The 18007-nt window shown below is 44.5% G+C and overlaps 1 protein-coding gene across 1 annotated transcript in view; it reads right to left on the reverse strand.

The window, feature by feature from the left end:
- The window catches only part of CDH13 (cadherin 13), a 963918-nt gene that overhangs the window by 510812 nt on the left and 435099 nt on the right, over window positions 1-18007 (reverse strand). Inside the window, exon 5 of the mRNA XM_075939988.1 lies at window positions 1323-1475. Within this exon, the coding sequence (XP_075796103.1) occupies window positions 1323-1475 (153 nt within the window). The remainder of the gene's footprint in view (window positions 1-1322; window positions 1476-18007) is intronic.

Consider the following 18007-nt stretch of genomic DNA (forward strand, 5'->3'; position numbering starts at 1 on the left):
TTGTGGCCATCTAGGCCTCTGGCTTTGTTGGTACTGATATAGCATGCTTTCCCAGAGTAAGCAGGGGTTGATAGATTTACTGTGGCCAGAGATGAAGTAACTGACCTTGATGTTTCTAGGGTAGGCACAGAGCCAATGGCTTAGTCCTAAGAGAACTACTCTGGGATGATACCAGCGAGCAGCTAGTTGAAGGGCACTCCCTGACTTCGATACTGGAGTGGCTTACGTTTGCCACAGACCCACATTGTGGATTTGAGAATATTCAAGCCACCTCTTCTGAAGCATCAGAAGCCAAGAGTGCTCCAAGCGGGTCTAGTTTTTGAAGGACTGCTCTGGACGAGGAGATCCCAGTCAGCAGGCAATGCTGGGAGAACACTCCTGGGGGGAGTGGCCAAGGTGCTCCCTTGCACTAACTGATCAGCCTCCACTGCTAGGCCAAAATCAACTGCCCAGAGAAAGGATCTAAGGCAGGAGTGCCAGAACGGGGGAAGCGGAGCATGGCCCCTCCCACTTTTTACCAGCCATAAGCACGAATGACAGGGTGAAGAAGAATGAGCAGGAGGCGGGGCTGGAAGAGGAAAGAGGACACGTGGGCAGGGCCATGGTACAGGCTCCCCTGACTCACCTCACTTTCAGAGAACTACCATGGCTCCTGATCTAAGACACTCTTCTCTCTGCTGTTTCACTCTTCTTTTCAAGCCATAGCTGGTCAGTCACCTGTTTCTGATGCGTCCCTCAAACAGAGAGAGTGAAGAGTACTAATGGGCATCAGCCTGCAACACCCCAAACACAGCTTGAAGCCAACAGTCCTGCCATCGACTCTTACGGCACCAGGTGAAGTTCAGACATGCCACCTCACCGAACAATAAAATAAAATGAAAACAAAGAAAAGGTGTCCAAAGGCACCAAAACAAGTCCCACTAATTTTGTCTTCACAAGCCAACTTCCTGCACAGTTTAAACCAATTGTCTCTAGGAGATATAAAAGATAGATTTGCTACATATAAAACACAAATATTTATCAGCAGATCTGACTCATACCTCGGGAACAGGAAAAAAAAGCAAGCTTTACTAATCTAGATCTCCGCTTATTTAGAGATACTAAATGTGTTTAGTACTCATGCATGTAGGTGGGTATGGATATGTGTCCCGAAACTTCACATGCAAGTGTCCATGTTCTGAAAATATTATAGAAATAGTAGCATGCAATAATAATCCAACCTCAAACTTTTTGCACTCTTAGAAAGCGGCAAGCCAGAGATGGAGGAAAAAAAGATATTTTGTGATGACAGAGGTACAGACCATAATGCTCAGACTACTCACTTGGTAAGTGGGAATTGCTTCTCTATCAAGGGACCGTGTCACCAAGACTTCCCCGGTGTTCTCATTAATTTTGAACGCTCCTTTTGGCTCTTGATCCACTCCCTTTCCAGAAAGTCGAAACTTTGATCCCTCCGTTCCATCGCTGTTGATAACCTGTGAGGTGAATGTAGCAAGTTAGGACCCAGTTTGACTGAACTGATCAAAACTCTTATAAATGTAGCAGTTCAAGAGGAAACAATGCTAAGTCTTACCCTAATGCAAAACTATTTCTTGACATTTAAAAGGAAGACATAAAAACATGGTTTAAATTAGTCAGAAATCAGAGTGAAATTTTAGTATCTAACCCTGACAAAACTTGATACCAATAGGATTAGCTCAACAGTCAGTTAGTTATTAATCTATCTTCCTGCCCCCTGCAAGAGGAACTCCAATTATCCATGCTGCTATTATCCTGCCTGCACTATTCACTACAGCACTTGCCTACCGCTAGGGGTTGTGAGTTGATTTGATTTTTCATTTAGCTGGAAACCCACCCTCCCTCCTCTCTCCTCCCCCCCCCCCCCCGACATTCCATTTAAGGAGGACAAAATTTAGAGAATTGACTCCATTGTAAATAGTTAAAATAATCTCAGAAGCAACCACCTACACACAATGATTCCTAATTTCTTTCAAAGAAGTTTTAAGTGAGACTGGAACTGTTTCACCCCCATCCCCACCCAGTTTTAAAGCATGGAAAATCTGCCTAATTAAATATTTGGGTGCCCTGGCTAGGACATTGCTTAGCTAGACAAATGGAATTCCTGTTTGTTTCATGTGTTTGTTCTTGACTCAGATTCCCTTTTTCTCCATTAGAGAGTGTCTATAAATCCTTTTTTCAGGCATGTTCCACATGGCAGCAGCATGTGAAGTTTCTTACAAGCTAGATGCTTTGCAAACTTGTATTTGCACACTAGGATATAAAGGGATTATAAACTAATCTTGTTGTGTTAGGATGACAATCTTGCCAAATCATTCTTTCCTACCGCTGTTTTCATGTTATTTTTGTTTCCAACATTTTGTATGTTTCCACAGAAATATTAAGTCAGTGTTATCTGAGTCATAGCTCAGGAAAAGAAAAAAACAAAGAAAAAGCAAGTTTTAGGAATGCTGGATCCACTCCCTTTTGGAGGCAATAAATGCAAAGAATGTTTAATAATGTCCCTGAGAAAATGAACATTATTTGTTGCCCTGTTGTTGTGGGTCCAGCGCCACCAGCTTGCTGATTATTGGGCAATATGATTTTTCAGTAAACTATGCACTCTTTTTTTTTAAAGAAAAATTGTCACAAGAAAATACACTGCAAGAACAAATTCAAGAGATAAAGTTTCTCGTCTCAAAAAGTGGATTTTCTTCCAGGAGTTGGGGGTGCAGAATTTCAGTGTTATAAGACTGTTTTATCTGGTCTTCTCCTCTTTCTCAGGAGCATAAATAGATTTTCCCACAACTGAGAGCCAATTCGGAATATGCCAAGGCAAAACACAGAGTCAGGCTATGTCCATGCAGCTCTCTCTACCAACTAACAATCAGGCAAAACCTGCTTGGTTTCAGGTTGTGAAACATGGTAGGATTCATTACGCTTCCTGAAGTTCAAGGAACTTTATGGAAAAACTAAGGTAGTTTTATATGAGGCCTAAAAACAGGTTAGTTTTGCCTGGGGCCAGGATTTCTTTAGGCACCTCTGGAAACCTGCTATCCTTCCTCCCTAGCTGAGTCTTGGATCCCAGTTTTGTCATTTTCTTAGGAAATGAGAGAGCTGCTGTTCTTCTGATCTCTGTACCCCATTTTTTTGGGGGGGGGGGAGGAGGAGAAGGAACTGATTCTGCCATCAGGTCAACACATGCAAATTCCAGTCAAACCTACCACCTCTGCCTTCTTACCCCTTCCAAATGCTAGTCCATTCTAGAACAAACCACTGTAACAAGCAAACCCTACTAACAAGACTATGGATCAACGGAAGTATCAATTTCACCTGACTGTTATTGTTTAGGACTGGCAGTGACAGGATTTCAAAAACAAAAATCATTTTTAAAAAGTTTGGGGTTTTAAATGTTTAATTAGCCACAAGAGGGAGCTACTACATGCTCCCAGGAATAGAAAAGAAACATTAACATCTTCTAATTAAGACACTCATACAAAGCCTCAATAAATCAAAGAAAGTGAATTTCCCAGTTCACACTAAGCTCAAAACAGATGAAAACTTTAATAAAAATCAGACTTAATTTGCCATATGTTTCAGTGCTTCTGCAAGTATAAGGAAGAATGAACAGGATGAATTTTCAACATCTCGTCTCATAAATTTGTTACTAAGACTAGCGTTTTAAGTGGCACCATTCATGCCAAGAGCTCAAAGTATATTACAAAGGTGGGTGTTGTTATTTCCACTTTACAAATGGAGAAATTGAGGCACAGTAAAGTTAAGGCTAAAATTTTCAGTGCCAGGTTCTCTTCAATATGTGGTCTGATTTTCAAAGGAGCTGAGTGCCTGCAGCTACGAATGGGCCACCTATACCATGAGCCTCAATACAGATTGAGGAGGTCTGAATTTAGGTATTCTAGATTGAAAACTGTGGCTTAGTATCAGGTCTCTCAATCATTCGTCTCCTACATTATCTCCTAGCTCACACTGCCCTGGATATGTAGTAGTACAAACATTATTTGAGTCTAATGGAAACACAGCATATATGACACTCCAGAAATTAAAAATTCTCTTGGCAATAACTTAAAAAGAACCATACAGAGCCAAGTCTTGAAGAACCACACAGAGCTGAGTTCCTCTTGTGAAGCGCTAGTCACACTCAGCTGCCTTTTATTTCAGTGGGATTTGAGAGTACCCAAAACTGTGCCGAGGATTCAGATCTCAGTGAGAAACCTACATAATGATAATGCTAGGCTAATACTTACAGTGGCCCTGAAATCCCAATGCCATCTGCACACAGAAGACACAAAATGTGACTATGAATTGCACCGTCGACTCTGGTTTTGAATTGTTTACATGTTTAGAGGGAATTTCAATCCATAAACCAAGGTATTGACAAGGCAGTATGAACAGTATGATTAGCCTGAGGAGGAAGGATAGTCCAGTGGTAAGGGAACTAGTGGGTGATCTGTGTTCTATTCCTAACTTTGCAACAGAGTTCCTATGTGACCTTGGGGAATCCACTTAGCTTCTCCTGCCTCAACTCTCCATATGTACAGTATTTATAAAAGCTCTTCCCTTCCTCACAGAGATGTTGTGAGGGTAAATACATTAAAAACTATCACGTGCCCTGATGATATTATTAAGAAGCGCCTTAGGCAGACCAAAAGGAAAGACATGTCTGACAAAGTGCCTCAGATCATGATGAACTCCAACCACTCTATAGAAAATGGAATATTCCTAGGTTGGTAAAAGCTGCCTCTTGGCTGAAACATATTCAACAAATATGATTTTTCAGCAGACTGTGCATCGCATCCAGCTAAGCTCACTTCAACGTTGTGATCCCTCCGTTGTTACAGGCTTATCACAGCAATAAATCAGAGTATTCTCAAAGAAGGGAGATAAAAACAACTCCAACGCCACCTCCCCCAAGAGAGAGAGAGAGAGAGGTTTTATAGCACTGCAACTACAGCAATTCTGCCATCAACAGCATTTATTCCATGTTAGTAACCATGGAAGTGTCATTACTTAGCAGCAGTTAACATGAAATATTTCCTGCATTTCTAAATCCCTCGCAATGGCGATCTGTATTTCAGAGTTGCATCGTTTCAGTCTTGCCTGGGAGCTCGAGTTTAGCTCCCAGTGCCTTGTCCATACACAGGATGAAAGTCTAAAAGCCATCTAAATTAACTAGGCTGCTTTGAACATACTTACCTGGTTGCATCAGTAACTCAAGCAGGCCCAATTCTGATATTTTTGCCTGCAATTTAATCAATTCATTTAAATGCCTGCAGGTCAATGATTTTTTTGCCTGCAGATAACCCTTAAACCCACGTGCAAGCAATTAAAGGGTGAGAATTTGGTCCGCAACATGAATATTTGACCCCAGACAAAAAAACAACAACAACAAAAAAAACAACTCTTGTGAAAACCCAGGAATGAAAGAAAAGGAAAATGTCAAGTTAATGTTTTCTCAGTAGTGTGGCGGGAATTGGGGAATACTGTACTTTCTTACTTTCTCAAATATCTTTGTTGACTATAAATATTTCATGTGGTTTTGTTCAAAGACTTAGTAAACACTTCTCTGTATTTCTTTGTGAGAAAGGATAGTTTATTCAGATAGTGAACAAATAAGCCCATTTGAACTTTGCACAGAAAACTGTAACTCAGTTATTTTAATTTTAAAATACGTTACCTTTTGCAAGCTTAATTAGATTCTCAGCCTCTACTCAATGTCACATCCCCAAGGGTCAATTTTAATTGGGAGAAACATGTGATTAGAGTGTGTTCTAATTTCACACTTTCAAGTGCATAATAAATAGGCAATGTCTATTGGGCAAAAGACATTGGGCATATTTTTTTCTAACATTATTTTTTCTAACATTAACCATTCCTTTTTGGACTTCTTTGGTTTGCAATTTTTACTTCTTAGTTTTTCCACAACCTAAATTTGCCACAACCCAAAAGAGTGACTATTGTGTACACTTCTCTTCGGAGCTTATATAGTAAAGACAACATGATACAAAGTATTATATTGTGTAATGCAGCTGAAAATGTATTTGGAAACTGACTTTATAGATATATAAACATGCTAAGGGTATGTCTACACTACAGCGCTAATTCGAACTAATGGATCCAGACTAAAAAACTAGTTTGAATTAGCGTTTTGCTAATTCGAACTAGCATGTCCACATTAAGTGGACCCTGAACCGGGGTTAAGGATGGCCGGAAGCAGTGCCGGCAGGGCATCGGATGAGGACTTAGAGCGTGGAGCTGCTGTCTCAGGCTAGCCGAGGGCTGTGGTTAAAGGGACCCGACCTCCACCCCAGACAGACAGTTCTCAGGGGTGCCCCGCTTGCAAAGCAGTCCTGGCTTGGATTGCCCGGAGTACCCACACTGGGCACATCACAGCACTTGGCCATCAGACGGGCTACACTTGCTGCAGGCTGCCATCTGGTGAGAGGGGACAATTGGGGGGCTGCAGGAGAGGTTCCACCCCCAGAAGCCCGCAAAGCCAGCCCAGTCCTCCCCATCGGGGGCTCGTACCCCATTCCTCCCTCACCTCCTTCCACTTACCCCTCCCTAGCCTCCCTTCCTGATGTACAAAATAAAGGACAATTGTGTTCAAAAATAGAATCTCTCTTTATTGAACAAAACTGGGGGAGACTGGGAAAAGTAGGTGGGAGAGGGGAAGAGAGAGGGTGGGAGAGGGGAGGGCAACTACAATGATGAGGGGTTTGGAACAGGTCCCATATGAAGAGAGGCTAAAGAGACTGGGACTTTTCAGCTTAGAAAAGAGGAGACAGAGGGGGGATATGATAGAGGTCTATAAAAGCACGAGTGGGGTGTAGAAGGTGCATACAGAAAAGTTCTTCATTAGTTCCCATAATAGAAGGACTAGAGGACACCAAAGGAAAGGAATGGGTAGCAGGCTTCAAACTAATAACAGAAAGTTCTTCACAAAGCAAATAGTCAACCTGTGGAACTCCTTGCTGCAGGAGGCTGTGAAGGCTACAACTAGAACAGAGTTTAAAGAGAAGTGAGATCAAGTCATGGAGGTTGGGTCCATGGAGTAGTATTAGCCAGGGGGTAGGAGTGGTGTCCTGCCCAAAGTTTGTGGAAGGCTGGAGAGGGATGGCACGAGACAAATGGCTTGGTCACTGTCTTTGGTCCATCCCCTCCAGGGTCCCTAGGGTTGGCCGCTGTCGGCAGACAGGCTATTGGGCTAGATGGACTTTTGGTCTGACCCAGTACGGCCATTGTAAGCTCAGGGCTCAGGGTCGGGGGTCTCAGTGGACCACCTTGATTTTCACGCACACCTGCTCCTGAGTGGCCAGGCTGGCAGATTTCCTGCCCTAGACAGCCGCTTTCCTGTACCTAGTGCGGAGGTCGTTCGATGTCCGCACTAGACCAGGCGGGTGCCCGCATCCTGTGGTCCCGGGCAAGCTCCCGGGAGCCGCCAGCCTGGTCCCGGGAAGGGGGGGAGGGCTGGGGAGCATCGGATGGCTGGCTCGAGCCGTGCCAGATGCAGGGTCTGCTAGCTGGGTGCTGGCAGGCTTGCACCTGGCACGGGCTTCGTAGCCAGCCCGTGCCCCTTTAAGGAGTCCGGGGCCGGGAGGGGGGCAATAGAGTTTCCCTGGTGTTGGCCAGAGTGGCCACCTGGGAAAGCTGGGGAGGGCTAGCCTCCCACTAGTTTGAATTAAGGGGCTACACACCCCTTAATTCGAACTAGTAAGTTCGAACTAGGCTTAGTCCTCATGAAATGAGGTTTACCTAGTTCGAACTAAGCGCTCCGCTAGTTCGAATTAAGTTCGAACTAGCGGAGCGCTAGTGTAGCGCCTATCAAAGTTAATTCGAACTAACGTCCGTTAGTTTAAATTAACTTTGTAGTGTAGACATACCCCAGGTTATGTCTAAACATAAAGAAATTGAACTTTTTTGTTTAGTTGTCATCACAAAAGAGGAATGTACTACATTTCTTTCTTCAATACAAGCAGTCCCTGGGTTATGTGGATCCGACTTACGTCAGATCCCTACTTAAGAACGGGGTGAGGGAACCCCAAACTAGCTGCGCCCCCCCCCCCCAGCAGACTGCCAAGAAGCGCTGTGGCGGTCCCGCCGCCCGTGTCCTCCACAGCGAGAAAAGCTGCTCCGCGTCTCCCTGGTCTGCTGGGGGGGCCCCCCAGGAGACCAGGGAGACACAGAGCAAAGCTGCGGAGGATGCGGGCGGCAGGACCACCGAGACGCGCCGCGTTCCCGCCGCCCCCATCCTCCATGTCGAGAAAAGCCTGGTCTGCTGGGGGGGGGGGGGGGGCGCAGCTAGTGCCCCCCCCCCCCAGCAGACCAGGCTTTTCTCACCGCTGGTCAGTTTCAGCAGCAGCTGAATCAAGACGCCTGGGGTAGAGCAGCTGGGGTGCTGCCGGGTTGGTCCCACAGCACCGAGGTGCGGCGCTGCGGGGACCTACCCGGCAGCGACCCAGCTGCTCTGTCCCTGGCGTCCAGATTCAGCCGCTGTTGAAACTGATCAGCGGCTGATTCCAGGAAGCCCAGGGCAGAGCAGCTCTGCCTTGGGCTTCCTGTAGTCAGCCGCTGGTCAGTTTCAGCAGCGGCTGACTTGGGGACACCTAGGGCAGAGCAGCTGGGGTGCTGCCGGGTTGGTCCAGTAGCGCCGAGGAGCGGTGCTGCGGGACCAACCCAGCAGCACCCCAGCTTCTCTGCCCCAGCCGTCCCCAAGAGCAGCTGGGGTGCTGCCGGGTTGGTTCCGCCGCACCAAGGGTCGGCGCTACCAGACCAACCCAGCAGCACTCCAGCTGCTCTGCCCCAGGTATGTCCGATTCAGCTGCTGCTCGTCAGTTTCAACAGCGGCTGAATCTGGACGCCTGGGACAGAGCAGCTGGGATGCTGCCAGGTTGGTCCCCACAGCGCCGAGGTGCGGCGCTGTGGGGACCAACCTGGCAGCACCCCAGCTGCTCTACTCCAGGTGTCCCCAAGTCAGCTGCTGCTGAAACTGATCAGTGGTTGATTCCAGGAAGCCCGGGGCAAAGCAACTCTGCCTTGGGCTTCCTGTAGTCAGCCGCTGGTCAGTTTCAGCAGCGGCTGAATTGTGGACACCTGGGGTACAATATGTACCATTTCGACTTACATACAAATTCAACTTAAGAACAAACCTACAGTCCCTATCTTGTACGTAACCCGGGGACTGCCTGTATTGTAATTACCAGTTCATCTATTTTGGATGAAAAAATTAAATGAATAATAAAAATGAAAAGACAAAAACTATTTACACTCCTCTAATTATGAACCTGTTTGGAAGACGTTGTTCAAAATGAAGATCTAGTGTATATGCTAAGAGCTTCTTGATCAAGTTTCATATTTGCTTGCAAATCTGAGTAGGAGAGAATTTATAGCAATGTTAAAAGAATCATCTCCAGATCCAGATGGAGAATCTAATTCATAAAGTCAAATGATCATGTATCTGATTTTAAACTATGTGAAGAGGATCCCATGCCAGCTTTTGAATCAAAGAGGCATTTGATTCAGTGCATGAGTCATAGTGTGGCTCACACTGAAATCAGATGCTCTGTTAAATCTGTCATACCAATCTCAACATCTGTATTGAATGAGCGTATATATGGCTTCCTGGTCTTCAGTGCACTTCTACCCAATCTCTGGTGTGCAGCAGAGTTGCATCTTCACACTGGCACTGCTCTGTCTCAATATCAGCTGGATATTAGTTCTTGCCACTTCACATATCAGAATCTAAGTTGGTTAAGAAGCAGTCACCAACCAAGATTGTACTGATGACAGTGCCCTGCTTGTGGAGAAGTCAGAGAATTTCAGCCTGTCTGCCAAGATCTCCAATCTCCAAGACACCACCCACGCTATGGAGTTAGATATCTCATGAACATCAGAGCTTGGCCACTAAACTCTCCCATGCAGGTGGATTTGAGATGTTAGTTGCAAGCAGAGTTCAAACAGTTGCAGCAAAATAGACATTCTTTTATTTATAGGTCTCACTGCCTCCTGCATAAATCCCCTGTATTTACATCCATAAGCATAATGTCTTTGTCTTGGTGCATATTCAGGACCTATCAAACTTGCCATTCAGAAACCTGCACTTGCTCACAGCCAGACATAGAGAAGTAGAGACATTCCATATGTCCAATTGAAAATGTTACATGGTGATCTGTCCTTCCTTCCATTATTCATTATATTTAAATGCGGCATTGTATGATGTTTGGCAATGTTACCTGAATGGGCAACAAGTATACCGTGCAAGTATACTGTACTCTCAAACTTTCCATCGAGGCACAAAGGGATGCATGCCCTGGCTATCTGCCATTGCCAGTCCTACAGATTTGTTCCCTTGGAGGATTTAGCCAGAACTAGGAACTAGACTACACAATGCCTAGTGTGACATTGTCAACTAGGATGACACAACGATCCTCAGTAAGCTATGTGTGCTTATTTACTTTAAGTACAGGTTGAACCTCTATAGTTCGGTACCCTTAGGAATGGACTTGTACAGAACCAGAGAATTTGCTGTACCATGGGAGGTCAATATTGTCTAACAGCATTACCAACACTTCCACTGCTTACTGGGCTCTTAGAAGACACTGAGAGGTAAATTAGGGCTAAATAGCAGCCCAGAACACTGAAAGCTGGGACTGGTGGCCGTAAACAAACTTTCTGGGACCGCAGCCACACCCGTGATAAGTGGGCATCCAGGTAACTAAAATCATGCAAGACCACGGATGTTGCTGGACCAGAGAGTGCCAGTCTAGAGAGGTTCAACCTGTATGTGAATTCAGTGGGACTATACACATGCTCAGAATTAGTCACATGCTTAAGTGTGTTGTGAAATCCAACCATGTCAAGAGAAAACAGGTCGTTATAGACATTATAATTCTACCTTGAACAGTATTCATCCTCATTTATACACGACCCTCATTTGCAAATCTGAAATTTACCAAGGCAATTCGATTCCACAAACCTTTCAGCAAAATGAGTTGATTAGAGTCCCAAATCTTGAAGTAATCATTTTAACAAACTACGTTTCTAAACAAGACCCTTCTTTTCAAAGGTGTCTTTTGGGGATAAATCATCCAAAAGATACTCTTTTTGAAATGCAGCCAAAAAGTACGTTCTCGATGGAATGTCCATGAATTATAACAGGGAAAAGACGACAATAGAGGTGTTAAACCAAAAAGAACTTGGAATCAAGTCTGAATAAGAGATATGGCATCACAAATCTATCCTTGGCAGAGCGTCCCTGTTAGGTGCCCTACGCAGAATGCAAGTCTGAGGATCCAATGGCCCACTCCAACAGCTGCTGCTGGCTGTGTCAGTCTAGCAGGTCTAGCACTCTATCTTCTGAACAAGGTCTGGTGACTTGTTTTTCCCACTCTCAGGGTCCAACAGGAAACAAATGAACGAGTCCACAGTCAACAAAAGAGGCTAAATAAAGGCAATGAGGAGAAAAAAGAAAGCCAATAGACAGTTTTAATGAGGACATTGGGATCTTTTACTAAAGACAGCCTTGCGAGTGTCACAGTCCACCCCAGAGGTCACTGGGTTTCCAGGAAATAAAATTAGCCTCTTTCTCCTTTTTAGGCCAGGGGATCCCGGTTTTATGTCTGCAAGGCCAGAGGCTCTATTGGCTGCCAGACATCTCCCTGGGGCCAAGGGAACCCAACAGTCTGTTCCCTTGCCAGGGCTGCACCCACTCAGAGTGGAGTTCCGTCCTTTTAACTCTTTACCAGTTCTGGCAGGATCTGCAGTGCAGAGGGGTGGGGTTTGTCTACCCCACCACTCAGGGGTCCACAAAAAACGTCATGCAAACTGGGAATTTAACATATAAATACACATGCAAATGTGCTAACTGAATGCACATGTGAATGTTGCCTTTTGCCAGACACCTTCTGGGCTTTAATATAGGAAAGGCAAGAAGAAGATTCCCATTGTAAACAATGCGGTTCTCTGCAGACAGTGGAACTCACAAATGCTGCAATGGATTATTATTTGCTACACTACAGGATATATATTGACTGTTTTGACAGGCAGAATTTATAGCCACAGTTTCATGATCTCAAAGGAATACATTTGTTATCATCACTGCCTGGATTTTACACTAGTTTATTTGGCCTTTCAATTACCTCAATTACCATAATTTAATCATTGTGTATGACACTGAATTAGGAATACTCTGCTCACTGAAGGCAGATCACACTGCATAAAAGAATTTGAGAATTGATGTCTGAGTGACAGACAGTTAACGTAGCTCCAAATGTAGAGTTTGTTGTCAGGAAAAATTGACTGTGAGCAACAAATATTTCAAAAAAAATCTCAAATGAACTCTTTATAAATGGCGGAGATTTTTCCATATAAGGAGTGTTATGGGATTTATTTAGATGGTTTATTAAAAATCTATTCTTATACTCTAAAAAGGCAATTATTCAGAAATTGCATTTACTGGTTTCTCATTGGAGGGATTCAGGACAGAACGTAGAGTGGACAATCATCATGCATAGACCTAAGAGGCTGTGAGAATTGGATGAAATAGCTAATTAAGCCTTGTTTTACCAACACTATCTTAGGTATTAGCTAGTCTAAATATGCTTCACTCTCTCTGTAATTCATAACCCAAGACAAAGGCCACATCTTCACTACTGTGAAGATTGATGCTGCAGCAGTCGATCTTCCTGAGTTCGATTTAGTGCCTAGAAAAGACATCCCTGTTGATGCTAGTACTCCTCGATTTGCTTGGAGTAAGAGAAGTCAAGGGGAGCATTTGCTCCTGTCAACCTTCCACTTTGCAGATGGCGCTGAAGGTCGAATTAAAGTACGTTGACTCCAGCTACACAATTAACGTAACTGGAGTTGCAGATCTTAATTTGACCTTCCAGGTAAGTATAGACAAGGTCTTAAAAATCTCTTTTAGTTACATTAATATTTTGACATTCTTTAGCCAGAATGCATCCATAAGCATAGATGAAAGTAAGGGGGCAAGAACTGAGCTCCAGGTGTATGTCTACACTACCCCGCTAGTTCGAACTAGCAGGGTAATGTAGGCATACCGCACTTGCAAATGAAGCCCGGGATTTGAATTTCCCGGGCTTCATTTGCATAAGCGGGGCGCCGCCATTTTTAAAACCCTGCTCGTTCGAACCCTGTGCAGCGCGGCTACACGGGGCATGAACTAGGTAGTTCGAACTAGGAATGAGGAGTAACGGTAGTTCGAACTAGGAAGCCTAGTTCGAACTACCTAGTTCGTGCCCCGTGTAGCCGCGCTGCACGGGGTTCGAACGAGCGGGGTTTTAAAAATGGCGGCGCCCCGCTTATGCAAATGAAGCCCGGGAAATTCAAATCCCGGGCTTCATTTGCAAGTGCGGTATGCCTACATTACCCCGCTAGTTCGAACTAGGAGGGTAGTGTAGACATACCCCAGCAAAAGCCAGCAGGGAGCTATTTAAAGAGCTGTCAAGGACCCAGATTGCAATAGGACAGTACCTGTAAGACATTTTAAGTTACTTTCCCCCCTGACCCTACGTGACTCACAAGGTTCCACATTCCTGGTGTCATTCCGCAAAATCAATCCAGCAATGAGCATGGTCTACTCCACATAAATGATCCACAAACTTTCCTCACAAGTAATGCTATGCTGAAGACTGTACTCTGAAGTAGACAAGTGCATAAACAAGCCATTGGGTTTTCCACAGGCTCGTGCTAGAGTGCTGTGACTGCATTGCTCCCCATACCTAGCTGCCATGATTATAAAAGCTGAAAGCTCTTCACCCTATGCTGCTGTGAACATGGGAATGTGTAAAACACAAAGGTAGAAAAGCAAATCTCTCCCCGCCTTTGTCTCTGAGTGTTGTTTACTTGTTGGTCTGACATGTGTGTTCAGCCATTTTCACCTGATGCTTAGGAAATCAGTCACAGTAGCATTTTACACCCACTTTGCACATGCACAAATGATGGTAGGAAATGTGATGCTGTGGAGATGCAATCCCAATATTTTTTAGCATTCTGATGACTTTCCTCAGCTTTAAATGTCAGAAGTTGCTTTTCCCCAACTACAGCCAGCTCTGATTCCAAAATGGCTCCTACTAGAAAACATCACTCTGGCCATTTTTAAAGGAAAACCTTGGCTGGGGCTCATGAGCAAGCAGCTGATAGCTTCCCACTTTTGGCTATACAACCAGTTCCCGACTTACGAATGAGTTACATTCCAAGCACTTGGTCATATTCGTAAGTCAGATTACATTCACTGACGTAGGGCCGCGCTGTTCATAGGCGCAGATTTTGTTCATAACTTGGGTTCTGGCTGTATAGGAGATTGGTCTTAAATACGAACAGTCATAAATTGATGCATTCGTAACTCGGGGACTGGCTGTATTTGTAACTACAGGCCATTCACTAAACCGACCTTGCCTGTACTGACTCAGCTTCAACCATCAGGCTTTTGCGCAATGCCTCCTGGGGAAGCAAAAAGAGGCATTAGGACTGGGATTAGGCAGAAAGCTTCAATGAAAACAGAGCTGTAGGTTTTATGGAGTAAGAATGTGGGTAGTAAAATCCACTTTGGGATTGTGTTGGAGTGGCCCAAGTGAGAACCACAAGGTACATGAATGCAAGAGGAGTCATCCAATCTCACCTATATCTGCAAATGAATGTTCAGTTTGTATCTAGAGAAAGAAATGAGGGTATGTCTACACTACAGCGCTAGTTCGAACTAACTTAGTTCGAATTAGTTAATTCGAACTAAGCTAGTTCGAACTAACGCATCTAGAACTAAAAACTAGTTCGAACTAGCGTTTTGCTAGTTCGAACTAGTAAGTCCACATTGAGTGGACTCTGAACAGGGCTTAAGGATGGCCGGAAGCAGTGCCGGCAGGGCATAAAAGGAGGACTTAGAGCATGGAGATACTGTCTCAGGCTAGCCGAGGGCTGCGCTTAATGGGTCCCGACCCCCACCCCGGACACACAGTTCTAAGGGGTGCCCCGCTTGCAAAGAAGTTCTGGCTTGGAGTGCCCTGAGTGCCCACACTGGGCACATCACACCACTCGGCCATCAGCCCGGCTGCACTTGCCGCAGGCTGCCATCTGGGGAGAGGGAGTAATTGGGGGGCTGCAGGAGAGCTTCCACCCCCAGAAGCCCGCAGAGCCAGCCCAGTCCTCCCCATCGGGGGCTCGTACCCCATTCCTCCCTCACCTCCTTCCACTTACCCTTCCCTAGCCCCCCTTCTTATTGATGTACAAAATAAAGATAACGTTTCTTCCAACATTGACTCTGTCTTTATTGAAAAAAACTGGGGGAGACTGGGAAAAGGAGGTGGGAGAGGGGAAGAGAAAGGCTGGGAGAGGGGAGGGCAACTAACATGATCAGGGGTTGGGAACAGGTCCCAGATGAAGAAAGGCTACAGAGACTGGGACTGTTCAGCTTAGAAAAGAGGAGACGGAGGGGGGACAGGATAGAGGTCTCTAAAAGCAGAGGTTGGGTGGAGAGGGTGCATTGATTTTCATGCACACCTGGTCCTGGGTGGCCAGGCTGGCAGCTCTAGCCCAGGAAGGTGCCCGCCTCTTGCGGTCCAGGGCAAGCTCCCGGGAGCTGCCAGCCTGGTCCCGGCAAGAGGGGGTGGGCTGGGGGGCATCGGGTGGGTGGCTCTGTGCCGTGCCAGGTGCAGGGTCTGCTAGCTGGGTGCTGGCAGGCTTGCACCTGGCACGGGCACCGTAGCCAGCCCGTGCCCCTTTAAGGGGTCCAGGGCCGGGAGGGGGGCATAGAGTTTCCCTGGTGTTGGCCAGAGTGGCCACCAGGGAAACCTGGGGAGGGCTAGCCTCCCACTAGTTCGAACTAAAGGGCTACACAGCCTTAGTCCTCGTAAAATGAGGTTTACCTAGTTCGAACTAAGCGCTCCGCTAGTTCGATTCAAATTCGAACTAGCGGAGCGCTAGTGTAGCACCTATTAAAGTTAGTTCGAACTAACTTTGTAGTGTAGACATACCCTGAGTGACTGTGACTGATTTTATTTTGATTTTACGAGCTATATAGCCCAAGTCTCTTTCTTTGAGAATACTATGGAGTTTAGGGGAGATACAGAGAAAAAAAAACCCATGACTGTACCAGAAAAATGGAAAAATATTTTAACTGAATATTTTCAAAGACAATATGCTGCTCACAAAGTTCTCTGTACATTTGGTTTCATGATTTTAAACTTGAAGACAATGCAATACTTTTGAATGCTTTTAGAACTTCCTTAGCACCCAATTCCCATATGTAGCATATAACCCACAGATCTAATTATAGATTTTTCTCAGTCACTAGTTCCCTAGGAAACAAATCCACAGCTCATGACTTGCACATGAAAGGTCATAGTAGAAAGATAAATATTTTTCTGTGAATTGAAACTTATCTAGAGGTCACAGGTCTGCATCTCAGCAGATGTTGGCACTTCTGTCAAGGATAGAAGGCTGCTATATTTGATGAGTATCTCAACCATTTAATACTTTAAACATTTTTATTTGGTAAAGCACTTAATGCTTTAATTATCAGCAATGTTTCACTGTTTTAAGTTCAATAAATAAAGGATGCAGCGCTTTCTTTTTGCAAATGCGTATTATTCAGTATGGCTCAATCCTCAATTTATAAATGAAAAACAGTCACACAACAATGAACAACATGTGAAAAGTATCTGAAATGTATCAGAAAAGTGAGGCAGAAAATGGAGTTTAACTTCAAAGTATGAATGATAAATAAAATGTAGCATTTGTCCTGAAATTGACTTCTAAAGTTTGCACAAGTGCCAGAACAAACTAATCCAACAACGTAATCAATAAGCATGTAGCTGCACTGCTAGAATGAAAAAATAGTTAGTAAATAGCTATGCTTCATTTTCAACCGGTATTGAAAAACAAGCTTGGAATATAATTAATGATTAAACCAATCCACATGTAATTGAAGAACTAGACAGTGATTGGGCTGATTTTAGGGGCAGCAGGGAGAAAACAAAGGAGTGATTTAAATATGAATTCCTTGTATTGGGTCAGTCATCCTCATCCACAACTTAGAGTGGTTCTATTTCTGGCCCATATATAGTGACACTAGGCAAAATCTTAAAGTATTTAATTAGACAGCTGTCCTAGTCACATCCCATGTAACCGTTGCTCTGGTTTTAATGTGAATTAAATGCTCAAGACACTTTTTCTCTGTGTGTATCTGGACAAATAGATTAGACAAATAATGTAATTTTCAATATTTTCAGTTTCTCAGCAATTTTTTTTTGGCTCTGCCAACTTGCTATTCTATTTTCACATTCTTTTCTCACCTGCTGTTTTTCCTCTTTCCCATGTCTCTTCTTTTCCTTTATTCACCTTCTCAAATGCCACCCACTAGTGCCAGCCTAGTGTTTGCTCTTCTGTCACTAATTGACTTACTTCTCTTCAGCTAGAAAATAACAAGAAAAAAAACCCCACCTCTTTCTCAACCAAAACATATATTAATAAAACCTGAAAACCCTACTGAATGCAAAGGCATGTGTTTAAGTTACAGGGGTTTGTGAATGCACACAAGAAAGATTCAAGAGATAAGCCCATCCCTTGTATGGCGCTTTATTGTCATAACACCATGAATTCCCTTTTTTATTTTTCTCTTTCTGGGTCCCAATATTGGATCTCGTTGCCTCTGCTTCACCACTTTGTAACAAAAGAAATGAAGGGAACCACGCAATGTGTCTGAACTCTGGCCTACAGGGTCCACATCTCCAGATAGGTGAGTATCCCATCACATTTCATCACTGTCTTGAAAGAACCAAGAAGATGACCAATTATTGCCTATGACAGTGGTGGCTTTTGACCTAGACACACTTGTCTACTAGTAGCTGAGAATGTATTTTATTCAGGCTTTTGAACCACATCTGAAAAGCCATGAAATTCAGAAACAATCTCCAGCATAGGATAAGAACCAGCGACGTAGCAATGAAAGGCTCTGGGACCTGGACTACACTACACTGGA

The sequence above is a fragment of the Pelodiscus sinensis genome, chromosome 12 (genome assembly GCF_049634645.1).
Source record: "Pelodiscus sinensis isolate JC-2024 chromosome 12, ASM4963464v1, whole genome shotgun sequence".
In the NCBI taxonomy this organism is placed as follows: Eukaryota; Metazoa; Chordata; order Testudines; family Trionychidae; genus Pelodiscus; species Pelodiscus sinensis.